Source organism: Sebastes fasciatus, chromosome 8 (genome assembly GCF_043250625.1).
Source record: "Sebastes fasciatus isolate fSebFas1 chromosome 8, fSebFas1.pri, whole genome shotgun sequence".
NCBI lineage: Eukaryota > Metazoa > Chordata > Actinopteri > Perciformes > Sebastidae > Sebastes > Sebastes fasciatus.
Window position 1 is genome coordinate 31051881 of NC_133802.1, and position 27161 is coordinate 31079041.

The window sequence follows — 27161 nt, forward strand, 5'->3', positions numbered from 1 at the left end:
AAGGCCACAATTAGCCCTGAGCTCCGAGGGGCTGATGGCGAGGAATTATCGGGGATGGAGAGCAGGGAGATTAATTACAGTGAGATGCGAGTGAACCGAGGCCTCTGAATATGAGTATCTGTAGTTGCCTTGTGCTTAAGTGGCTCTCAGGCTGCCAATGAATAGCAATGAGGGTTTTAATACATACTTAACATCGCAGCAGAAGTGAATGTCAAGGGAGTTTGTTTCCGTTTGAATAATGGACCAGCGTAAGCTAATACAAGCTGTCTTTTCATCTAATGGGGCATCATCCTGCCTTTCAACATGCAAAATTACACATGAATATCTCTCTGGCCGGTTTTGTTTTTGTTTGTAACATCAGTAACGCTACAGGTGATAATTAGCAAGTCACATATTTACCTCAAACTTTATTGAAAAGTAACTTTATTATAAACACAGTTCTGATGTCGGACTCTGGAGGACCGTTTTTGTGTCAAAATATTGATTTCTTAAGTAAGTAGCCGTGTAATAAACGGGATAATGTTCAGCCAGCGGGTCATTGTTGTGAAAGATTCCCCGACAGGGTGAGCAGCTCGCTGTACATTATCCCAAACATTTTTCAATTATGACTACACGTCATGATAACATTTCACTCATCACACAAATGTAAATGTAACATAATCTTAAAGGAATAGTTGAACATTGTGGGAAATTCACTTGGTTTGCCAAGAGTTAGATAAAAAGATCGTAACCACTCTCATGTCTGTCCGTTTCATGTGAAGCTGAAGCCAAGAGGCGGTTAGCTTAGCTTAGCACAAAAACTGGAAACAAGGGGTCCGCTGCTCGTCGGGGTGCGACATCGCCCTGTCGGGGATTCTTTCACAACAATGACCCGCTAGTACATCATCCCTTATTTATCTGCAGACATGGAAATAAAGCATATCAATTAACTTTCTATTCTTCTCCTGGAAATGTATTAAATAAATTACCAGCTGTTGGGAAATAGCAGAATATCAGTATTAAATAATGTTAATAATGTAATTTTGAGGTACATATCGGGGTGATTTGGCAGTAATTCCAAAGAAATTTCAAATAGGTTGTTTGCTAATTATCACCTAATTACCATGAAATTTGCGGACCTGTAAGATGTGTTACCGTAACAAGTATTAATTTATGAACTGGAACATCCTTTGAATGTTTTTTATCTCTTCCATGATCACAGGTTCTACAAGCACCTGGACCGGGGTTACAACTCGTGTGCTCGGACGGATTACTACTTCACTCCGCTGGCTTCATCTAAGCTGGCCAAGAAGCGAGAAGAAGCTCTGGAGAAAGCCAAGAGGGAAACAGAACAGAAAGCCAGGGAAGAGAAGGAGCGAGAGAGGGAGAGGGAAAAAGAGCGAGAAAGAGAGCGGGAACGGGAGAAGGAACAAGAGCGAGCGGCGGTGAGTGGTTTCTCCTCTTTAGTTTGCCAGTGGTTCTTTTTCTTTTCTTTTAAATCGTACTAAACATCTTGGCGCGTTTTGTTGTCCTCACAGAAAGCCAGTTCCTCTCATGACGGCAGGATGAGTGAACAGCATATGGGCGGCCACATGCGTGCGCAATACGACGGCCCCCCCACCACGATCGCGGCCGTGCCTCCGTACATCGGCCCCGACACCCCGGCCCTACGCACCCTCAGCGAGTACGCCCGACCCCACGTCATGTCCCCCAACAATCGAAACCACCCCTTCTTCGTGTCCCTCAACCCCGCGGACCAGCTGCTGGCCTATCACATGCCCAGCTTGTACAACGCCGACCCGGGCATGCGGGAGCGGGAGCTCCGGGAGCGGGAGATGCGGGAGAGGGAGATTCGGGAGAGGGAGCTGAGGGAGAGGATGAAACCCGGTTTCGAGGTCAAGCCTCCAGAGATGGACTCGCTTCACCCTTCCACAAACCCCATGGAGCACTTTGCGCGGCACGGGGCCATCACGTTGCCCCCCATGGCCGGCCCTCACCCCTTCGCCTCCTTCCACCCGGGCCTGAACCCCTTAGAGCGCGAGCGGCTGGCCCTCGCCGCCGGGCCCCAGCTGCGGCCTGAAATGAGCTACCCAGAGCGGTTGGCTGCAGAGAGACTCCACGCCGAGAGGATGGCCACAGTGGCCAACGACCCCATCGCCCGTCTACAGATGTTCAACGTCACGCCACACCACCACCAGCACTCGCATATTCACTCACACCTACACCTGCACCAGCAAGATCCTCTTCACCAAGGTGAGAGAGAGCCCTGAATACATACATGCATGTATAGATACAGTATATACCACTGTACCACTTAACATGACACAATACAACAAACGAATGAATGAATTCTAACAACTATAACATATTTTATTGTATTGAAATGATAACAGATTTGAAGGGTTGCACTCCAAAACATTAATTTTGGAAAAACTACATGCTATTAATTACTCATTATTTGGCAAACACAGTCGTATAAATGTATTTAGTAGGGCTGTCAATCGAGTAAAATAGTTATTTGCGATTAATCGCAAATTAATCACACATTTTTTATCTGTTCATAATGTACCTTAAAAGGAGATTTGTCAAGTATTTAATCCTCTTATCAACATGGCAGTGGGCTAATATGCTGCTTTATGCAAATGTATGTATATTTATTATTAGAAATCAATTAACAACACAAAACAATGACATACGTTTTGGGAAAACTACACGCTGTTAATTGCACATTATTTGGCAAACACATTTGGTAAATAGAGGTTGCAATTTGGCAAGTAAGATTTTAATTATCCTTATCCTTATGATGGCATTTTGTCAGAATAGTTTTTCATATTTCATATATTCATATATTCATATATTAGTTGATATCTCATTTAGAAATTCTCAGTTTCATATTTTATTATTTATCTTCCATACACTTTTACAGACACATTCTGCATGTATTTGATACATTGATCTTTTGTATACAGTTATATATTTGTAAATTGATTTATGAATGTTTTATTGTGATGTTTTTTAACTCATGCATTTTGACATAGAAAATGAGATCTGTATTTTCAGCACAACTATAAGACAAATATCTTTATATAATGTTTATATTAAAAGTTATAGAGGACCAAGAATAGATCCTTGAGGCACTCCGCAGATTAATCACTACATTTATTGAATTATTATTATTTTTTTACAATTTTTGGACGCTCCAAATCTCTGTTATTTAAACTGTTAGACATTTTAGTAAAACACCATCAAGTTAAGTTTTCTAATAAAAATATTGCGATTAACGGTATGGAAGAATTTGGATAGAAATTAAACCGATGCAAGAGTCACATGTTTTAAGAAGTAGAAATATTACTAACCAGTTGAAACGGTGCCAACTCTTTGATTCAAAGTTATAGGAAGAGAAATTTATCTGAAGAATCTTTGAAAGCCTGATACTAGACGATGATGTAAGCAGAAATGAGTCACATGGTTTATTATGAGCACGTTAAATAATGTACAAGTAGAAGAAAAGTTTTGAGGATGTTGATATTAGTATTTTATGCTGTAATTTGAATGACATTTTCTGTAAATGCAATTCTAAATATAATATATGATACTTCTCTCATAACAGTGAAGAGTGAACAGAAGGGACTTTTAAATTAATCATTATTAATGATAAATCCACCTCCATCTTTTCTAGTTTTTTTACGATATGATCTGAAACTCCATCTCGTATTTTATTGCCGCTGTAGTAACGTACAGCGTTGACACGTGAGATTGGACTAAAGCATATTATATCCTCATTAAATGTCTGATAGAGCCAGCAGATGCTTTACGGAGGATAAATATAGTTCGGTCGTCCCTGCACTCTTCTGGTCAACCTTGAGAGGAGTAACATGATATGAAGCTGTGTGTCACTAATGCCTGTCATGAAATGAAATGAGTGCACCTTGAACCTCAGACTCTAACCGCCCGAAGGTGGTGAATGTCTTGTGTGTCCTCCAGGCTCGGGGGGCCACCCCCTCGTAGATCCCCTTGCAGGACCTCACCTGGCTCGCTTCCCTTACCCGCCCGGCGCCATCCCCAACTCTCTCCTCGGCCAGCCGCCGCACGAACACGAGATGCTGCGCCACCCAGTCTTCGGTAGGCTCTCCGCCAAACGTCGTCTCTCATTGATCTCGCCTCCAATCTATCAGTCCGAGCTCTGCCAGATCAGCCCGATCAAATCTGTTTTTTGTTTGTGCGTCCTCCAGGTACTCCATACGCACGGGAGCTACAGGGAGGTATGCCGCCACCCATGTCCGCAGCCCACCAGCTGCAGGCCATGCACGCCCAGTCCGCTGAGCTCCAGAGGCTGGCCATGGAGCAGCAGTGGCTCCACGGACACCATCACATGCACGGGGGACCTCTGCCTGGCCAGGAGGACTACTACAGGTAGAGTGTGTACCTTTGATTTGCCAAATAATAAACACTAGGGCTGTCATCTATTAACATATTTGATCGTGATTATTCGCAAATTAATCGTTTCTTAAGTGTTCAAAATGTACCTTAAAGGGAGATTTATCAATTATTTAATCCTCTTATCAACATGGGAGTGGACAAATATGCTGCTTCATGCAAATGTATGTATATATTTATTATTAGAAATCAATTAACGACACAAAACAATGACAAATATTGTCCAGAAACCCTCCCAGGTACTGCATTTAGCATAAAACAATATGCTCAAATCATAACATGGCAAACTGCAGCCCAACAGAGAACAACAGCTGTCAGTGTGTCAGTGTGCTGACTTGACTATGACTTGCCCCAAACTGCATGTGATTATCATAAAGTGGGCATGTCTGTAAAGGGGAGACTCGTGGGTACCCAGAGAACCCATTTACATTCACATATCTGGAGGTCAGAGGTCAAGGGACCCCTTTGAAAATGGCCATGCCAGTTTTTCAGATTTGGAGCGTTATTTAACCTCTTTCCCAACAAGCTAGTATGACATGAATAATAAATGTTAAAATGATTTTCTCCGTCCTCTGATTGCTACCAATGGATTCCTCAGGGTTTCTAGCTTCACATGATGCCAGTATCGTCACTCCAGCTTTAAAACTGAGCCGCTACAACCTAAAAATCGCAAGTTGCGTTAAAGTGTTAAAGAAAAAAGTGGCGTTAAAACAAATTTAATTTGTTAAAAACTAGTTATTATCGTGTCAACTTTGACAGCCCTAATCAATATATAATATTTTTATGACAGTTTTTGTCCTCTAAGGACACCAGAGCAATTTTTTTAAGTGGAGGCACAAGGGTTACCAGCATTTCTATTCATCTTTCTTTATTTCTTCTTTAATTAATGTAATCTTAATAATAAAAATGATGCTCTATGACTTTAGTTCAGTAGGAACTTGTCACATAATATCCAGATAAAACATTAAAAACCTTCCTGCTAAATTTCAAGATCCCAGGTGAATACCGGGTGAAATCAAAATGATTTCCTCCGTCCTCTGGTTGGTACCGATGGATTCTTTAGGATTTCTAGTTTCATATGATCCCAGTATCTTCACTCCAGCTTTAAGACTGAGCCCGCTACAACCTAAAAATCACAAGTTGCGTTAATGCGTTAAAGAAATTAGTGGCGTTCAAACAACTTTGCGTTAAGGCGTTTTGATTGTGTTAACTTTGACAGCCCTTAAAAACACATGTAGATAACCTGAGTGTGGCTTTGATTTGTTAAACATTAACACGCTGTCGTTTTGTGTTTCAGCCGGCTGAAGAAGGAGAGCGACAAGCAGCTGTAACCGGCCGAGGGAGGCGGCGACCGACGGGTGCAGGACACGGGAAGTTGTTACATTCAGTTTTGAATAACGGAAAAGGCCAAGCGGATCGTCTGAGAAACTCTTCTGATATCTGGTTTTTCGTTCCTGTCAAGGACTTCTTCTTTTTTTTTCTTTTTTTTAACTATTATTTTTCAAGACATTGACTTTCTTTGGTATTTAGCCAGTAGTAACAACGTCCTCAAGGCTCCTGCATGACAAGCTTCCCTGACGTTTTTTTTCGTAGGTGCTAGAACAAGACACTGTGCTTATCGACAAACAAAAGAAAAAAGAAAAAAAAAGACAAGACCGGTTTATGGAAAAATAACAAGTGCTATCTTAAACTCGACATTTATTTTAATACATTGTTGGAGGTTTTTTCATAATTTTAAGAAAAAGCTACAGCATGGCGTTTTTGAGTCTGTAAATAGTATATATAAACATATAATTATTATTATAATTATTATTATTACTAGGTGTGGACTCCAAACCAAGTCGTTTCAACCTCCGATATAATTGTTTTGAAGCATTATCCCTTGTTTCAGAGGGGAGCACCACGGCATTATTATACGAGCAGTTCCTGAGGGTTCAGTTGTAAACGTTCCTCTGACATCACTGTGTTAGATTTTAGTCCCGCATACACCATGTAAACCATAAACCTGTCACACACACACACACACGTCCATTCATCACGCAGCAGGTTGTCAGAATGTGTCAACTCAACAACGCTACGTTGAGTTCATGATTTGAAACACTTGAAGAGGTGACGCCGTTAGTCGCCGAGGTTTCTGTGGAGTGCACACAACGAAGCCGTGGATTCAAAAAGAAAAGTTTGCACTGAGAGAGTTCCACTCCGTTTTGGTTTCGCTTTAAAATCAATATTTAAATCATTGGAGTAATACTTCATTGCTTTTTATTTTTTTGTTTTTACAGAGAAATGATTTTAATTATGATTTTAAACGCGCCAGAAATTTGTCTGAACTGAAGAATTTTAAATTACCAGGACCTGGATTTGAACTATCAGGAGGCTATAACAGGACTTCAGGATTGTTTTAAACGTGTGAATGGTTGGTGCTAGTTGTGTCGTGGGGGGGGGGGTGTCCTTCTCTTCTCCACCTGGTCCCCATGTTCGTCGCGGGGCTCATGTCCGACTGAGTCGTCCTCCAGCTAGGCTGTAATAATGTTCACTGTGACACTAGAGGGGACGGGGGCCACCAGGAGGTTCAGCTGGGGGGGTCCTATGATGTGTGTAAGCGTATACGGTATGTATGGGTGTGTTTTCCTCACAAATGATTTCATATGCCTTGGTTCCTTTCGGGACGCACACACACTCCTGGGCTTGAGGAGTGTGTGTTTGTGTGTGTGCCACTGACTGTTACGAGTTGTGTTGACCTGTCATGACGGTGCACGTGAGCCCATTTGTTTTTTTTTCGCTGTAGCCATGACAACGAGTTGTTCCATGCACTAAAGACTGCTTGACCGTCATGGACATTTAGAAAACTGTGTCTTTTTTTTTTTTTTTTAACCAAATGAAGAAACTGTACTTGCATTTAAAAGTGACCATATCTTCCCTTTGGAGCACTATAATTTACATTTAAACGCTTCATCAAACACCCCCCGCCCCCCCTTCTTAAAAAGTCCAAAAAAGTCTTTGAAGCCCTCGACGAGAACCCCGTCACTTTGTCTTGCCATCTCCCACCGATCCCTGTCTCTCTCTCTCTCTCTCTTCTGACGGCGTACTCCTCATCCTCATCCTTCACCTCGTTTTCCCTGACGATTCCCTTTGCCTTTTACTCCCTCTTTTTGTGTCTCCAAAAACCTTTGATGTTAAGTGTTGTCAATGGTTTAGCTTCTTGTTTCAAAGCGGCAATAGCAGAATGTAAATTCTGACTGCTAAGATTTATATATATACTGGTATCTTGAAGCTTATTGTATATATGAGTAGTCGCCATGGGATGACACAATGTAAACAAAAAGTAGAAATAATAAGAAAAATTGTGAGTCCTGTGTTCTCTCCATTTGAGTATTTTGTAATTTTTTTGAAAAATTTGTGGAATTAAAATAAACGACTAAGTTACACCACAAGAAACGACTTGGATGTTGTTTTTTTTAATGCTTTCTGATGCATCATATTTATTTTAGGGCTGTCGGAGTTAATACGATAATGACACGTTAACGCAAAATCACTTTAACGCCAGCAATTTCTTTAACGAAATTAAACTTTCAGAGGTTATAGCGGGCTCAGTCTTAAAGCTAGAGTGAAGATACTGGTGTAATATGAAACTATATGAATCCATTGATACCAATCAGAGGACGGAGAAAATCATTTTTATTTCACCTGGTATTCACCTGGGACCTTGTAATTTGGCAGGAAGGTTTTAAATGTCAGAGCATCATTTTTATGTCATCTGAATCATATAAATATGACATTAATTAAAGAAGAAAGAAAGATTAATAGAAATGCTGTTAACTCGTGTGCCTCCACTTTAAAAAAAATTGCTCTGGTGTCCTTAAAGGACAAAAACTGTCATAAAAATATTATACATTGATTAGGGCTGTCAAAGTTAACGCAGTAATAACTCGTGATTATCATAAAGTGGGCATGTCTATGTACCCATAGAACCCATTTACATTCACATATCTGGAGGTCAGAGGTCAAGGGACCCCTTTGAAAATGGCAATGACAGTTTATCTTTGCCAAAATTTAGCGCAATTTTGGAGCATGATTTAACCTCCTTAGCCTAAAACATAAGGAATCCATTGGACCCAACCATGTCACAAAGGAGGCTAAATAACACTCCAAACTAAATGTTGACCTCTGACCTCCAGATATGTGAATGTAAATGGGTTCTATGGGTACCCACGAGTCTCCCCTTTACAGACATGCCCACTTTATGATAATCACATGCAGTTTGGGGCAAGTCATAGTCAAGTCAGCACACTGACACACTGACAGCTGTTGTTGCCTGTTGGGCTGCAGTTTGCCATGTTATGATTTGAGCATATTTTTTATGCTAGATGCAGTACCTGTGAGGGTTTCTGGACAATATCTGTCATTGTTTTGTGTTGTTAATTGATTTACAATAATAAATATATACATACATTTGCATAAAGCAGCATATTTGCCCACTCCCATGTTGATAAGAGTATTAAATACTTGACAAATCTCCCTTTAAGGTACATTTGAACAGATGAATAATGTACGATTAATCGTGATTAAATATCTCTTGACAGTTTATTTCTTCGTAAACACACTTGTTTGTATGCAGACTGCTAAATCCCATCAGCCGTGAGACACAATAATCCTGTTTTAAGGGAAAACCATTTAGATTACTCACCGCTCATTCGCTGAATGACAAAGAAAGAAAGAAAGAAAAGAAAACACTCTTTAATTCCCTCTGGTTCTGTTTACAGTTGTTGTGAAATGTGATTCTCCAGCTGAGCAGAGGGACTGACGTTGGGTCTGTTTTCATGATGATACTCATGTCCTACATTTTGCTCTTGAATAATAGAGTTTTTTTTGCGTGTTGCAGAATAGATCCAAGCATTCCTGTGTTTTCAGCACTTCCATTTCTCTCAGCTTCACAAACACCGAGCTTTAAGAGATCACCCCCGGCAGCAGGTAGTAAATCTCGGAGCTGAATATTGCTCTGCTCTGGTATAATAACATCAAAAGCCCGGCTAAGCCAGGAGGAACACTTACTCAGGATGAGATGCCTCGCTATCAGCGGGGCAGGGCTGTCATTTCATCCTCTCTGTGTGTGTGTGTGTGTGTGTGTGTGTGTGTGTGTGCGGGGGGGGGAGTGATAGACCGGCAATCTGTGATGGTGTGCCGCGGCGATGGCTGTCATTTTGAGAGGGAGCTATTATTCTACTGCTGCTCTCTGAAATGATGCCCTGTCCTCGGGAAAAAATCAAGGTTCCTTTGGATGCTCTATCCCGGGGCTGTCATGTGACAGAGGAGGTTGTGAGGAGGTGCTGCTTGTTGTCGCCGGCTCACACAGCCTCCCCATAAGACACAACAAGACGTCAGAGCCGAGCAGCGCCGGCTGCTTGAATAATTCATCCTCCTCCTCCTCCTCATCCTCATCCTCATCCTCATCCTCCTCCTCCTCCTCCTCCTCCTCCTCCTCCTCCTCCTCCTCCTCCTCCTCCTCCTCCTCCTCCTCTTCCTCCTCTTCTTCCACACCGCCGATGGAGCGACTGTGACTTGTGTCAACTCAAATCCTTCTCATAATAATGTGTGTACCCCTCAGGCTTCCACACAGGGATACACAGTCTCAAGAAAAAATCTGCTCTTTCTGTCTGAATAGCAATATGTCTTGTGCAGAGTTATTGTATCTGTTGCAGCAGGTCTCGGACACGGAGCCTCCTCATCATCATCATCTTCCTCCACCCTCCTGTCGTTTCCTTCCGCTCCACCGGGCCTGGCCTGGCTGCTGCAGGAGGGTGATGCTCGGTGGCAGAGAGGAGGCCTACATGCTATTAGTGCATTCAGCTGGAAGGAAGCTGCGTGTTCCTTCAGCGGGTAGCTCTGCGGCCGCCCTGTTTATCTTAAAATGAGCTGTGTTGACACTGAAAGCAAATCTGTCGTCTGAATTAGATATACAAAGAGACATGACACCAGTTTTTTATGTGTTTTGGTGCAGAATTAAAATCACTGCTTCTGTGTTTTCTCCTTCACTTTAGGAAACAAGCGACCTGAGGTTATGTAAAAAACTCAATAAATTGAGCACAGCTGTAGGAATTTGATGCGATGCAAATAAAGGTAATTAAACACATCTGAAATGCAAATGTGCCCGTCTCAGATGTGCATACATGCATTTTATTTAAAACAAGGTTGGTCCCTGCATTTCAAGCATCTGAATATGTTTATCAATGAAACAACCTTCCTTTTGCAAGGAGAGGTTAAAGCACACAGGAATGATGACTACACCTGGGAGGATACACTCTTAAAGAGGAACTGTTACACTTATTTGCAGGTGCATACTTGTATTTTGAAGACGTTTAAATGCTTTAACATGACTCATGTCAGTAACAAGTGTGTTTCAGTGTGTGTGGTCCGTGAGTTCAGGAGTTAACTGGACACAGGAGAGGATGTTGGGCCTTTTGGCAGCGATCTGGCAGGACATTTTTCACGGTCTGGGGATCTCTTTTGGAAAACTTTTTGTAATAAACTATAAAATAATACTTTTAGTATTTTTATAGTTTAGTATTGCTACTTTTACTTATAGTAGTAAATGATCTGAATACTTCTTCCACCACTGCTTTATACTTCTACTATATTTCAGTGTGAAATATTACACTTTTTATATCTTTACTGTACTTTTCAGATTACAAATGTAATCCAAAACATATGACCATTTTATGACACTTAGACCAGCTATAACATTATATTATTTTATAATATATAATAATATAATATGGTATAATAAATAATAAGACTGATCTGGGCCATTCTGCATGATAAAATGCTTTTTTTTCTTAAGATTTTTGGCATTATTCCTTGTCAATACCTGGTGACTACACTACCCATAATGCAACTTGGTCACAGATAGTGGATTCGTTAGTTTCAGGTGTGCTATGCCAGTAGAGGCTAATGTAGTCTTGAGCTGTTGGCCTCCAGCAGAGCTGAGGAGTGGTCTAGAGGTCTGGTAAGATCACTTCTTCTGTCTAACTCTGCATCAACAGATTTCAGTTTCAAACTTGTAGTCTTCAGACCCAGCAGATGTTGACTCAAGTGACATCAGTTGAGGATATTTATCAGAGTTCACGCAGCTCCCTCTGGAGGCTTCATACAACTTTGCCAAGTAAAGGTGTATAAATGCTACGTTAATGCACAAGGCATTTAGCGTGCAATAAGAACGCCGTTCTTGCTTTTCATGTGTCATTTGTACACCATGTAGTCTGTACTGACTGCAATGTAAACACATCTGGGTAAATATGCTGCGCTCAGAGCTAGTGACGCAGGATAGAAAGGGAGAAAGACTGCGTATGGTTGGTGGGTGGGGAGGTAGATGGGTCCAACAACGGTGTTTTGTTTTTTTAGTGATGTTTGTGTTTTCCGTACTACTGTTGCGTTATTTCCATACGTGATTTACTTAGTTTACGTACTTTTTTCATGCCCAACCATGATGTTTTTTTCTAAACCCAAGGTTTTGTTGCCTAAACCTAACTGCAGACGTTACTGTGTCATTTGTACAGTATGTTTTTGTTGCATGGCGTACAAATGACAGGCTAAAATGCGTCTTCATGACACATCAAATGTAATGTTGTGCTATTTATACGCCATCCTGTGTTTTTATTATCAAACTTGTAGTCTTCAGCCCTAACTGATGCTGACTCAAGTGACATCACTTGAGGCAGTTTTTCAGATTTCACACAGCTCCATCTGGAGCCACAAAAGGCTTTTTACAACTTCTTTCACATTATGCAGTAGTACTCACCAAGGCCTGAAAATAGACTTTAATGAGTAAAATCGGTCCAATAGAGAGCTGCAGGAATGAGTCCTAAAACCCAGAAATGAGTTAACAATTTAGCACTTCTGGTTCCCTCGTCTGGAAGTCAATGTTTTTTTGTTAGATGCCTGAAATAAAGTCTGTGGTTAACACAAGCTGAAGACATTTTAACATTTTGTTCTACAACATAAAATACATCAATAAATACCCTACTCATGAACTTTGAAGCTTCTACATGTCTTAAAAAGGCGGTTTCTAACTAGAAACGTGTGTTTACCACAGTTTATTTTCTGCAATAATCCAAAACACAATGGAACAATCCCATTGGCCTTTTGTGGAGGGAACCAGGGCGATGCTAACTTCCTGTTTGGCCTTCAAAACTATGTCATCCCTGCAGTGCTCTATTCCTCTTTAAATAAAGCTGTGAAGGCTGAGCTCTCCGTTACATCTTGGTTGGACACCAATAAAAAGATTGTTGAAATAGAAGTCGGGGAGGATACTACTGCTCTAAATACCACCGCGTCATATTTCATGTCCAAGAGTCGGCTGCCATTTCGATCCACCTTAATGTTGAATCCCCCGCTGTAATAACGTCCCCTGTGTGTGTGTGTGTGTGTGTGTGTGTGTGTGTGTGTGTGTGTCAGTTTATGTGGATGTATGTGTTTGCGTTGCTGTCTGCTGTGTGTTTGAGGCTGCAGCTCCCATGCGTCTAATGATATCCTGCTCTCACATTCCTGTCATAGCCGATCTGGATTCCCCCTTGTCTGCACCAGCAGATCAACCCAGTGCGGCCACTGGCCCGACCCGAGCATTCCTCACCCACTCCCAACACACACACACACACACACACACACACACACACACACACACACATATACGCCCTCAGGAGTCCTTGGCTTTGCCGACGCCTACCGCAAACCTCACTCACACTCACACACACACACACTGCCTCTCGTTCTCCCACACTCCCTCTCCCTTCTGCTCCTATTGTCTCGAGTTAGATTTCAAGGGAGCAGCCTGTAGCCAGAGTCGTCGTAGGAACTCTTTGTTCAATAAAGCGTGCCAGGTTGGGTTGCTCGCTGGCAGAGGACAGACAATGCAAGGCTTCACACGCTAGACTTCCAGGCTCCTCTTTAATGTGTTGTCATAAAACATGCAGCTGGCAGAGACTTAGCGTTCAGCGGTGCAGCACTCTGAGCCCTGGTACTGCCCTTCCAACTGTCCACACAGGCCTTCATGTTGCTTTCGTCAGCGTCTGTGCACCGTCAGAGTCACACAGACCTGACATTTCAGATTCTTCACACAGCACAACATTTCAATTCACCGTCCACCGAGTGGAAAGTCTGAAAAAAAAATAAGGAGACTGCCGGGGCTACAGTCCACAAAAATGTCCTCTACTGTCATCTCAAAATATTGGGTCAGTGGAGGGATATTGGTTCTTTTGGCAGCGCACTACTTCACATTTATTCTCTCCTCTGCTCAAAGAGAAAAGAAATGGATTGAAGCAACAGTCTGCATACGGCCATGTGGCTTACCCCTAACCCCTTTAATGTAGTCACGACGGTTTCACAACCTTCTATAACTCAAAAACAGATTTGTTGTACTCTTGTATGTACCAACAAATTCTGTTAGTCCTTAAATCAGAAAGTATATAATAAATACCAAACTGACTTGCACAGACGCCGGCTTAATGATACGCTTATGATAGATATGTCTGTTTGACATTATGAACTTCTTAGCAGCATGTACTTTTGTACAGTTTGCTGTGGTTCTTCATGCAGGTTTTATTCTTTTCTCCACCAGTTTTGCATCAAGCAAACTGAACTTTCTACATGTCTTGTCTGCATTTTAGATATTAAACAGATCCCATGCATAAAGACATATTAAAGAGGACCTATCATGCTTATTTTCAGGGTCATACTTGTATTTTGGGTTTCTACTACAACATGTTTACATGCTTTAATTTTCAAAAACGCTTTATTTTTCTCATACCAGCTGATTTGCAGCACCTCTTGTCACCCACATGTCTGAAACACTCTGTTTGAGTCTGCTCTGATTGGTCAGCTGGCCTACTCTGTTGTGATTGGTCAACCAAACCAAACTCTTCGGACTCCGCTCCAGCTCCGCTCTAACTAGCTTTGGTTGAGGACGTGCCAAACTAGCCACTAAGGCAGGTATTATGGGTATTATGCAAATGTGTTACTTGGTGACATCACCACGTTACGAAAGAAAAGCTAGAAAGCGTTTCAGGCAGTTCAGGAGCAGAGTTTCTGTGGGGGAGAGTAACTCACTTTGGTGTGGACATTTTAACTTTGCAGACCTTTTACATGCACAAAAAACTACATAACACACTAAAAAAAGGGAAAAGCACAAAAGCATAACAGGTCCCCTTTAATTTAATAAAAACAACTTTTTCTCTAAAGTCGCACACAACAAGGTCAGAAATAAAACTTTAAAAATGAAATGGAGATATGATTTGCTCTTAAAACTATGGACATGGAAAGGAGAAATGTTCGCTAAGGTTAAATCTAATAATCTCATTTTCAGAAACAGGAAGCTCACCATATTGTCAGACATGTATCACAAACAATGCTTTATTGACTTTATTTAACTTCTTGCCATCAGAGCGGATACAGCCCAGAGAAGTGAAGTCAGTTAAACCTGATAGAAAGATTTTTATGAGCAGAAAACATCCTGCTTTTGCAAATCACATTTATGGACCTCAGCCTGGCAGCGAGTTCAGGCACAAAACAGGAGATGCTCTGCTACGTCTACTAGTGACATCGGCTGCTTGCTGTAATACATATCCAACGCACCCTTTGCTTTAAGGCGGGCTATTTAACCCATTAAAGCCTTCGCTGCTCCGCTCTGCACGGCTGTAAACACTTGTTGCTACCACTGCAGATGATAGGATATCTAGAGCATCTAAGCAGTGTTTGATTTGTATCCTCACTGGAAGATAAGTAAGTAAAAGCTACTCAAAAAGTCAGTATGCATATTAAAATGCTTGAGTTTTTTTTAGTGTGCTCTTGATGAACGTTATTGTCCCACAATGCATTAAACACAGGAAACAGAAGAGCTGCTCACTGCTGGAGAACATTAAAGCAAATTGTGGATGGTGCTCCAGGAATAGCTCAGAAAAGAGCAACTAAATACTAACTAAACCTTGGAAAGACATTTTGATCTATTTGTGAAGTCAACAGTTATATTCAATGTTGTTGCATATTTAAACTGCAAAAATAGCCGTATTACATGTTTAGAGATGTAAACATGACTTTAGCCAAACACAAGATTGTCACATTCACATTTCTGCCTCGTATTAGAAAACCATTTCACTCAAAGCAGCGAGTTTATGTGACTACTTTACTTTAATGTTCTTTATATCATAATTGTAATGCGAATGTCTGAGCTCCTGCTGCACTCACTGCCAAACTTAGAGGAACATCGTGTAACATTTCAGGGGATCTATTAGCATAAATGGACAACAATATTCATAACTATGTTTTCTTTAGTGTGTAATCACCTGAAAATAAGAATCGTTGTGTTTTCGTTTGCTTAGATTGAGCCCTTCATATCTTCATAGGGAGCGGGTCGTCTTCACGGAGTCCACCATGTTTCTACAGTAGAACAGAACGGACAAACCAAACATTGACTCTAGAGAGAGACTTTCACGTTTTTACGTTACCTGAAGGCCACCGTAGTTCTCCGACACGCTTGTGAAACTGTAACGTCTGTAACCCCCAGCCGCCGTCTGACTTCAGACTTCAGTCTGACTTTAGCTGCTCTTAAAGTAGTGTTATTATGGAAAGGATGACCTCTGAGTGAGGCGAATGGATCTATAGTCTTGGAAAAGGTGGAGTGACCAAGAGGTACTCAGCTGGTTGCAGTCTGTAACCACACCACTAGATGTCGCCAAATCCTACACACTGTCCCTTTAATATAATTCGCTTTCTGCATATCAACCAATTTCTGTTCACTGTAACTTCATTTCAGTGATGAGCACAACGGATGTGATTTGGGGATGAAATGCCGGCCTCATTAACTGACTGACCTGCTTTAATAGCTCAGCAGCTCCACACTGCCCGTCTCCCATCACGCAGACGATAACCCCGCTCCGACCCTGGCCTGTCACACTTGCTGTGGTGGCTTTATAAAGCCTGCCTGTCTCAGGGTAGCAACAGCACCAACGCTAAATAAATCACAGCCGGTAAATGGCTCCTACTCCTCAGCAATTTCCTCAGCTATCATCAGTCTGTGGGGCCGGGACTGATAGTGTGCTGTCAGTCGCCCGCTACCTCGGAGTAGCCCGGTAGCGGCTCTCTCTGCAGTGTGGCGGCGGGTTGGCTTCGCCTCCTATTGTTCTGAGGACCGGGCCAGAGAAGGAAAAGGCGGTCAGACGGCCAACAAGTGTCCTCAGAGGTGCAGCCGGGGGTTGCCACGCCGTGGCTCGGGGGCCAGAGGAGACAGGAAGCACCCTGACCTTGTGTTTGTGTAATGGCCGTCCCTCTGATAGATGGCGTTGTCAGAGCATACACCTGCTGCGCCGTGGGGCTGTCCACTTGCCCTGACGCAGATGGATTGGCCTTTGTTTTTCCCTCCTCACCTCCGCTGTGTAATTAATCTCCAGTGCGAGTCTATGGAGGAGAATGCTCTGCGACTGTGGGCTGCAGGCCGATAAACTCACCGGCGGGCGGGTAGAGGCCCCGAGGACAAGCAGCACCACCTAGGAGATGGCAAAAGAAGATGTTTAAATGCACGCTGCTCCGGGCCTCCTCCCTCACCTCAGTTATCAAGAGAAGAGGCGACGAGCACAATATTTGTCCCCGCGCCGGAGTTCAATTTATCTTGGGTGAAAGTAGCATCTCTGGGAAGATTCAGCAGTAATAGACCCGCTCCAGCACCATCACATACTTTACACTGAGGCTGGTTTCTCTCCACCGATTGCTTCACCCGCACCACTGCTCTATTTCACTAGATAATAAGGCTGTGGGCTAAAATGGCTTAAAACAAATGAACGTATCTGTGCTGCTATTTTTTTATGTTCTCTTTGAGTTTATCAGTATGAAGTCTGTAAACTGGCCTCAGTACAGTGATAAGGATCGGTTCAACAAAGGCTACACAAGTGGAGCTGCTTTTTATGCTCAACCATAAAGGAAAACATAAACTATAATCCAAATAATACATTTTGTCCCTATTAAAGGAACAGTGTGTAACATCTGATCCGTTAGCAGAAATGGAATATAATATTCATAACTATGTTTTCATTAGTGTATAATCACCTGAAACTAAGAATCGTCGTGTTTTCGTTAGCTTAGAATGAGCCCTTCACATCTCCACAGAGTCCGCCATGTTGCTCTGGCATGTTTCTACACTAGCCCAGAACGGACAAACCAAACTCTGGCTCTAGAGAAAGACTCACGTTTTTACGTTACCTGAAGGCCACCGTAGTTCTCCGACATGCTTGTGAAAGTGCGGTAACTTGAGCCGCAGAGTGCAAAACCCTGGTACCGCTGTTGCAACACGCTCTCATCCCAATTCGTCACATACTGCCGCTTTGGCACTTTATTTTCGGCATCAAAACCGCTATAGTGACCCTTGGCGTCTCTTTAGGTTTAGGCAACAAAACCACTGTAGTTAGGTTTAGGAAAGAACTACATGGTTGGGCTTAAAACTACCATGTTTGTAAAGTGAAAATGAAACTGAACGTTGTGAACTCGGAATACGAATGAACAGCTGATTGTAACGCGAAAGTGAAACTTAACACACGGGACACGAACAGCGGTGTCCTGGATAAAAGCTTTGTGTTTGTTGGACCCATCCACCTCCCCTCCCGCCCACTCTAAACTACGTCATCACACTGCGGGTGCACTTTCTCCTAGCGTTTACTATTGCCACAGATGGGTTTATATTGTTGTTAATGGAATGCCCGGTGCATTTCGTATCGAGCGCTGATGCCCGTGACAAAGCCTCGGTATTTGACGCCCTGGGAATGAGAATGGGCTGGGTAAGGATGGCCTCTTGGCGACGGCGTTACCACGGTTTTGCACTCAACGTCTCACGTACCATAGTCTTGGAAAGGGATGAGTGAGCGGAGCGGTGCTCAGTCGGTTGCAATCTGCAACCACACCACTAGATGTCACCAAATCCTACACACTGTACCTTTTAAAATTGTAATAATATTAGCATGTTAGAAGGCACGCTTTAATACCACAGTACTGTAGGTTTATACAGAACATGTGGTGTTACGCTGACAGCTTAATATTTGATCTGGCTGCCACACTTCACTGCCTCTGCCAATCCTGCTGTATTATAAAACTGCATGCACATATTTATTATGAAATGTAATGACAAGAAACGGTTGATATCTCTATAATGATACAAATGAAATGTCTTTTGAGCTGTGTGATCCAGAGGTTTGTAGGCAGTGTTTGTGATTTGAGTATAAAAGCCTCCTTCGGGTGCAGTAGTGGGCTACTAATCAGAGGCTGTGGTTAATCCCTTGGCTGTGGTGCTTTCCACCAGCTGAGAGCAGCGAGCTGAGAGACGAAAATAAAAGAGGCATACACACTGTATTTTCTTTCTTTTTTTTTCTGTGGAGGGAACGTCTTCATAAAGCTTTAATGCCGTGCAGAGGGACAGGTCAGTTTAATGAGGTGATGTGAAGCCTGGAAATGAATAGTGTTGTGATATCCTGCAGCACAGCAAATAGAAGCACTGGGAGCCATTGAGCTTCAGAGCCCGAGGCGCAGGACTGCAGAGCAAACAGGCAGGAGTGTTAGTTCACTAAATGATGCAGAATGGATGCTGGGTAATCACCACGCTGCTCATAAATTCTCCTTTTAAAGGCACCTCATAGGATAGCCTTTTTCTTTAGTCTAGCCTGCATCAATATATCTCACCATGTGATCCAAACACAAATTTTATTATACTAATCTGATTTAATTTGATGAATAGACGTGTTGCAAACAGAACAGATGCATGAAGCGGGATGTACACCCGCTCATCCCGATTATCAGTGTTCATGTTGAACATTTCTCTGGTGCAGCCCCTGGGGTTCTGGAGGAACAGTGCATGGTTTAGTGGAGCCCTCCTCCCTCCCTGTAAGCCCTCAACTCCGGTGGCTGGCTGCAGATTTAATGGGCTTAGCAGCTGTTGAGGAAAAGCAGTGAGGGCTTGTGGCATATGCTCTGGTTAGAACAAAGAGCAGCGAGCACAACACACACCAGCTCCAACCGCCTGAGACGAACGCGGCGCTACCACAGGGGCTGCAAGTTCACCATTAAACTCTTTTACAGCTTGTCTTCATTCACTTTATTTGATTGTCTTTTTTGTTCATGTGCTGCTCTGGTTTTTGTGTGCTATTATTAGTGATCATTTCCCACCAGTTTGCAAAATAGTGCAAAGAATGAATCTTTTTAGGTGTTTTTTTTTATGTGTTTGCTTTCTTTTTTACTGTGTGAGGTTTTACAGCAGGTGTGTAAGCTGTTAATTCATGAAATGAGAGCAGAGGACAGTAATTTAAAGGCAGCTTGACAAGGCCGCCCTCTTCAGGGAGAGCTGTAACCTCCTCCAACACGTCTGCCTTCAGTGGGCTCCATGATGCTTGGGTTTGGATAGAAAGTGGTGCAGAGAGTCCTCTAGTGGAAATAGTGTGAATACACATACAGTAAATGGCTATGTGGTTTAAAGGTTGATCTATTTTTTTATGCAAAACATGCTTACAGACACAGTTTTGCCCTCGAATTAATAACAATATAAAGTTTGATTCTCATTTTTCTATTGTCAAAAAGGAGGACAAAACCAAATTTGAATAATTTTAATTTTCCGCCCGGAACATTTTTATTTGATTTGGCAAAGTGCTCTACTGCTGCCTGTAAACAGGATCTGATTATTAGCTGAAAACTAATTAACTCTGGCAAATATGTGATCCTCAACACTTAGAGTGGTTTTGTTGAGCAGAATGAACAGTAGATATCCCTTAAAGGTGCAGTGTGCAGGATTATAGGCGGCATCTAGTGGTGTGGTTGCAGATTGCAACCGACCAGAACGTCACCACAGTACACATGCCGTGTCTAAAAAACACTTGGAAAACGCCAGCCGTGCCGCTTTTTGTTTCTTTCCAATGTCCTTGGGAGGTTGCGATCCTGTTGCGCCTGCCGTTACCAAACCTAAAACCAAAACCTGCGTGCTTCGATGTCGATGATGATGAAGTTGTGGTAATTTAGCAGGAAGCCTCACTGACTAAACTAAACACAATCAAAACAAAGATAAATTGATTTCCAGCACCGTAAATCCCTCACAGTAGCTTTACACTTGATTTCTCTTTGTCAATATGGCCGAGTAAAATAGTTTGTGGGACAGGTGGTAAAGCTCTGGGTAGCACTAAAATGATTAACTTCTCCTCCATATATTTACCGTAGACTTTCTTTTGTCTTTACGGAAGAAAGAAAAGATATCTGCCGACTATGATTGGTTGTTCCTCGTCACATGACATGTGGTGTGCGCTGCAGCGTTTCAAAATTTAACTATTTTTATCTCGGAGTGCAGCCGTTGCGGCCCGAGAAGTAGGTGCTTGAGAACACTTGCACGCCACAACGCCGTCGCTCTCGCCTCGCGTCTAACAATGCATTTGCGTGCAAAAGACACGTCATGTGTACGGCCCCTTAAACAAGCGTGTCGGAGAACTATGGTGGCCTTCGGGTAACGTAAAAACACAAAATGCTCTCTCTAAAGCCAGTGTTTGGATTGTCCGTTCTGTAGAAACATGGCGGAGCAACATGGAGGACTCCGTGAAGAGGACCCGCTCCCTATATAGATATCTAAGATAACAAAAACGCAACATTTCAGGTGATTATACACTAATAAAAACATATTAAAGTCCATTTCTGCTAACAGATCCCCTGACATGTTACCCACTGTTCCTTTAAGAGGTTATTACTCAGCTTTATTATAGTAGTATTTCATATTGCATGCAGTATTTCCTGTACACATATAACAATCTGACAGATACTTTTTCTACATGTGGCCCCGCACAGTCTGGTCGCTCCTACAATTACCAGCTGCTGTGGACACACACATGCTGATGTAAGTTTTATTGCAGTTTGCACAGTTGCTCTGTGCATATATGAGCTTCAACAGGCAGCATGTGTAAACAGTGATAATGTTGTGTTTGTGCAACGTGTGTGTGTGTGTGTGTGTGTGTGTCCTAACCGTTAGCAAACACGCCATGGTGCCATGTTCTCCCACTCGCTGCTGACAGAAACAGCTCAGTGACTGTGTGGGAGTCGAGCGTGGCAGGTTTGCTAACTGTCTGTTCTCGTAACAGTACAGTACGAGCTCTCTAAATCAAGGAGGCTGCTCTCTGTAGGTGAGTATGAATAAAAGTAGTAAACGCCGTCTCTTTCATTGCCTGCTTGCCCCCATTAAAGGATGAAAAATGTCCTTGCACTAGCTACGCTGCAGGGAGGAAGAAATGTTTAAACGAATGGCTTTCAGTGGAGGCAAATAAGATGGTAAACACTTGACGTTGTGTAAGAGAGATATGAGAGCCTGTGAAGGGAAAAGGAGACCGAGCGAGAGGCCACTGGGCGAACAAAGGCTTATGTGTAATCTCCACCAGTGTTGCTTGTCAGTCTCATCATGGCCGACCTTGTCTCCAGCTCGGCTATAAGCGTGACCCTCTGTCGCGGCTTGGCTGAGCGGACCCGTCACACTCTGTTTGTCTGCGAGCCTCTGGCCTCCCACACCGACCAACCAGCAGCACCGCCTCTGTGAGCACCTCGCTTACCTCACAGTGTCACCACATGAAGAGAAATAGGTTACATGGGGGGAAAAGAGTCTTAAAAGAAGACACCAGTTATTCTACTTTGTTTGTTTATTGTGCTGCAGTGTTGTATAAGTGTGTGTGTTTATGTGCGGGTGGCAGTAAGATGAATAAAATGTGAAAAATGGCATTATTTTACAACCCAGAATAGTCTGTTTTTGTATATAACGCCCTCACAGGATTGAGGACATTTGCACGTGCCAGACTCCACGGAGGATCTCATCTGTTTTAGGAAAGAAATTCAGCAAAGACGACGAGTGAAATTTTGTGTTAAACAAAAATGTTCTGTGCAGTGGTGGGAAGTAACTAAGTACTTTTACTCAAGTACTGTTTTGAAGTATGTGTACTTTACTTGAGTGTTTCCATTTTAGGATACTTATTTGATAGATATAGTTATTAGTTAGTTATTAGTACATAATCAGTTTATAGAATACTTACTTAGTCCTTGTGTCGCCTGGTGGCACATCGGGCAAGGACAAAGGATCTCCACTCATCTCTTTTGTTTGCTTTCTTCTCAATGCTGTTCCAGCTGTATCCTCTCGTCTTCATTTCTCCTTCGATGGTTCGTCTCCAGGTTGTTTTGGGCCTCCCTCTTTTGCGTTTTCCCTCTTGTGTCCAACGCAATGCCACTTTTGTCATGTCATCAGATGGTTTCCTTAATACATGCCCAAGCCGTCTCCATCTTCTTCTTATCAATATTGTTTCCATGTCCGAGCACCCTGTCGTTTTGTGTAGTTCATGGTCTGTAATCTTCCTTGGCCAGAATATCCTCGTGATCTTTCTGAGGCGGGTGTTGTGAAAGCTGGATAGCTTGCCTATGTCTCTTTCACTCATTCTCCAGCACTCAGCACCATATAGAATGACAGATAGTACAATAATATAAAATACAATTTGTTAAAAATTAAACCAGTGGTTGCTCTAGTTTTGCCCCCAAATTTTTTCCAAATAGTTTAATTTAAATAGATTTAAATTCTCAGACATTTCACTAGAAATCAAATATTAGAAAAAAATCCAAATTATTAATAGAAATTTTCGTAGCAAAACTTTTCTTTTCTACCTGATTTATCATCTCATGACCCCTCAGATTTATTTTGTGACCCCCGGGTTGGGAACCACTGAACTAAACTACTGATATATTATATTATGTAAATATAATAATATATAATTCGCAAAACAAGTATTTTTTACTTTTGATACTTTCAGTACATTTTGATTATAACACTTCTGTTCTTTTATTTAAGCAAGATTTTAATTGAATGACTTTTACTTGTTGATGGAGTACTCATGGTATCGGTACTTTAACTCGAGTAAAAGATTCTTCCACCGCTGGTGTTGTGCGATGTCCGTGGTTTATCTTTGACTAAATGGGAAACCCTTCTTGAGATGACAGTGAGTCAAGTTTTGTTTTGAAAAGTAAGTGTTTTAATTCAGGGATCTCTAGAAAAATAAAAAATATGCAGCTGAAGATTGTAAGCTTTGATTTAGGTTTGCAGCGTTAGTGAACATGTGCCTTGTCTAAATAACTATAGCTATGCTATTTAGATATAAAATCCTGTAAACACAAGGGTATGTTGTATATTCTGTAGACATATCATTTTCCAAAAAATTTGCAAATTGTGACTTCAGATGTTTCTTGTTTCCTGTTAAACGTAAACTAAAAAACATCTATTTAGTCTGGCTTTTATATAGTGTTTTATAATTCTTGTGGGTTTTTATTTACACTATTTTATACTTTTTCTTTTTACTTATATTTTGTTTAATCAACATTTCATCAACAGCTTCTTTGAAGTGCATTTGATTTGTTCAGAAGGTGCAATAATATAAAGAAAGTTTGATTGATGATGATCGACCAGCAGAGGGTGCCAGAGCAAAATCCTAATCTAACTAATCAAATGTTTTAAAATTGATTCAGTATTTGAGTGACATAAAGAGGACAAAAAAAGCATAATAGAAAGTTGTTTTTCCCCCCCAAGCTCTTCTGCTGGCACTTACTCATTAGTGGACTATCAACAGAAAATACAGGACTTTAGAGGGCAGCTCTGAAGGGAAAGCCATCAATCTTTCAGCCAATTTAGTAATTTCTCTAGAGTGTAAGGTCTTGAGTCTTGTTAATGCAGTTTTGCCAACCTCCTTATGTGTGTGACTATACTGTATACATTCTGAGAATATATGGGGGAAATATTTTGGTACAGACATTAAAAAGAGTTGTGCACTGAGTAATATACACATTTATATGTAAGAGTTGCATGCTGCTTTTATCGAAAACAAGTTTACATTCACCTTTTAGATGCTTTTATACAGTTCTATTGCATCTGAAATGCATTCAAATAGTTATTCTGAGCTTTAATTTAATGATTTCTTAAGGCATTTTAGCCACAATACATTTCAAACATCCTCCAGTAAATAGGCGTAAACTTCATCCAGTGACTATTTTTCTAATATGACATCAGCCTACTACTTTTAAATACAGTATTTATACTATTATAATACTATATGGTATGGGTTGGTAAAGGTTTGGTTGAGCCTTCTTCAAAGGAAATGTAGACTTTGTCTTCACATTAAAAGCCTATTAATTTATGTTTTAATTTTATAAAGTTCGATTTATGTGTAAACAGATATGACCACTAACAGTTAAATTATCAATTTGTACATGGTAAAGTTTATCAGACTATTTTATCTGTAGTTTGGGATTTATCCTATAATTATTATTACTATCAATATGTACTTTATTTTGTATTATTTATTTTATTTTATTATTTTTTTCATTATTATTATTATTATTATTATTATTATTATTTTTTTTAAACAGAGTTTATTTCTGAATTTTGTTAATACAACTCTGACAATCCATTGCAAAAACATGTTTGGACTGATAGATATCCTGCCCACCGCCCACCCATGACAATACCCAGAGGGCACTAAAAAAAAACAAGTGTACAATAAATAAATAAATACACACACATGTACAAATGAAATAAAAGTCATAGTTAAAAAAAAATTAAAAAAAATGTGTATATATATATATATATATATATATATATATATATATATATATATATATAACACAAGTAAATAATGATAAATTGTTAATGGTCTAGGACAGTACACCCTATCATCTAGGGCACTAACATGCATAAAACAAGCACAGGAGTTAAGCCAGAGAGTTGAACACAAAGACAAATCTTAAAAATATTTTTAGTAATTTAGTTTAACTTTTTTTTATTCCAGTGTGCCTAGAAGCACAAGGCAAAGCCTTGTGCAAAGCACACTGGTCTATTATTCGTCGGGCTTATAATTATTCAGACTTCTGCCTAAACTTTGCCGCGCTACTCCTCCGGCAGCGTTGCCAACACCTGTACAAAAAATACATCAAAACGTGCGGAATGATCGGGAATCGTGTGCTATGACCTGACTAAGAGATTCGCGCAGCGGTACCCGAGAAAATCGCGCGAAAGCTCGATTTTTTTCTCCATTGGAATGCATTGAAAATCGACGTGACGAGTGCTCATAAACACTCCTCTTTGGGGCCATACAGAGTCGCCATACTTTAACGTAGAAACAGGATTAAAAGTTTAAACGGGTCACGAGACTTGGGACTTTATTTGGCCAAATGGAAATTTTTTGATAGCTGGCACGGTTTTCACGAAATCGCAGTTTACGTTTTGTGAAATTTTCAGACCGTTTCAGATTTTATAATGGGTGTGTATTGCGTGGGTCGTTAAGGGCTAGAGCGCGTGACATCATCGCTAGAGTGCGGGAAAGCTTTGAAATCTTTTGAAAATGTTCCGAACAAATTGCTCTGTAGCCCACAACGTCCACTCCTCATACACAATTAATACATCAAAACGTAGGTATTTTTGTGCCGGTCGCAAACATGTAGCTATGGAATCAGTCGGACTTACACATTTGGCGACACATGCCTGAACGTGAGAGCAACTGCAGGCTTTGCTCCCATAGGGCCCCATATTAAATTTCACAGAATGTTTTGGATCAGAGAAAAAAGTTACTACTTTTCGAAACTGCCGCCGAGGTCACATTTTTGACACTACACACCCAAATGTCGCACCATTTGTTCATCAGAGACTCCTAACTGGTCTCATGAACAATCTAAGCGATAGGAGTCACGGTTTCTGTCGTAGAAGCACTTTTATGACATGTACGTCTCTGGTTAACTCCTATTATAAACTGCCCCACTGCAGCAGTGGCCAATCACCACGGCAACTTCAGATTGCTGCTAGACAGCTGATTCACATTAGCCAATCAGAGCAGGCTGACTAACTAACACACACACACACACACACACACACACACACACACACACACTATTTACTGTATCATGCCATTTCAGTGAGCCAGCATGCTCTAAACCAGGCTTCAATGGATCAGGGCCATAATTAATGTTATCAATTACACCTGTGATTAAAAGCCCCACCAACTCTCATTGTATGATAACAGGAACTAGGTATTCACCTACTTTTCAAAATAAAATCCCTCAACTCTAACTGTATGTTAACAGGAAACTAAACACTCCTCACGGCCCCCCAATCACCATGGCAACCACTGACAGACACGCACGCAGCGAAAGGGCCTACAGTGATGACCTCACTATGGACCTCAGACAGTCTGAATCTGCACCCCGCCCCCCACCCATACCCCCAGCACCAGGCACACTGGTCAAAATTTCTTGCGAAATTTTCTAGTTTATTTTTGTTATCCTTATCGGCAATGGGGAGGGGGCTCTGGGGGGAAAATATCAAAATATGGAGGGACAATTATTTACATTTGTGCTCTATTTGTATGTTTCTGTACACTTTTTTATTATTATTATTAAAAAAAAGCCTGTTATTTGGTTTGCATTATTACAAAAAAACAAAACAAAATGCGTATTTTACATTGAAATCTCACCGGATGTGGTATTTGGAGCTGAGAGACAGCAGCTCATCACCTGCTGATCACCTGACAGGTACAGGACTGATTGAACCTCCAATCACAACAGACAGACAGACAGACAGATAGACAGACAGACCCTAATGGATGAATGAAACCATAATTTGTCGTTTATCAACAGACGGTGAGTAACCACGTCAATAAAGACCATTAACCGGAAAGTATTAGTCT

At 41.5% G+C, this 27161-nt stretch overlaps 2 protein-coding genes across 9 annotated transcripts in view; both read left to right on the plus strand.

The window, feature by feature from the left end:
- Nucleotides 1–7851, plus strand: part of rerea (arginine-glutamic acid dipeptide (RE) repeats a) — a 187730-nt gene extending 179879 nt beyond the window's left edge. For 6 of the 7 annotated variants that reach the window (XM_074644997.1, XM_074644998.1, XM_074644996.1 and 3 more), the window contains 5 exons: nucleotides 1202–1424; nucleotides 1518–2232; nucleotides 3937–4101; nucleotides 4212–4392; nucleotides 5714–7851. In XM_074644997.1, coding sequence (XP_074501098.1) covers nucleotides 1202–1424; nucleotides 1518–2232; nucleotides 3937–4101; nucleotides 4212–4392; nucleotides 5714–5747 — 1318 coding nt within the window. In that variant the 3' untranslated portion in view covers nucleotides 5748–7851. Of the gene's footprint in view, nucleotides 1–1201; nucleotides 1425–1517; nucleotides 2233–3936; nucleotides 4102–4211; nucleotides 4398–5713 lie in introns of all 7 variants that reach the window. The other variant, XM_074644999.1, reaches the window with a different exon arrangement.
- A 3469-nt stretch (nucleotides 7852–11320) lies between these two features.
- Nucleotides 11321–27161, plus strand: part of samd11 (sterile alpha motif domain containing 11) — a 130380-nt gene continuing 114539 nt past the window's right edge. Inside the window, exon 1 of one of the 2 annotated variants that reach the window (XM_074645012.1) lies at nucleotides 11321–11416. The gene's annotated coding sequence lies outside the window, so the exon portion shown is untranslated. Of the gene's footprint in view, nucleotides 11417–26951; nucleotides 27115–27161 lie in introns of those variants that run through there. The other variant, XM_074645011.1, reaches the window with a different exon arrangement.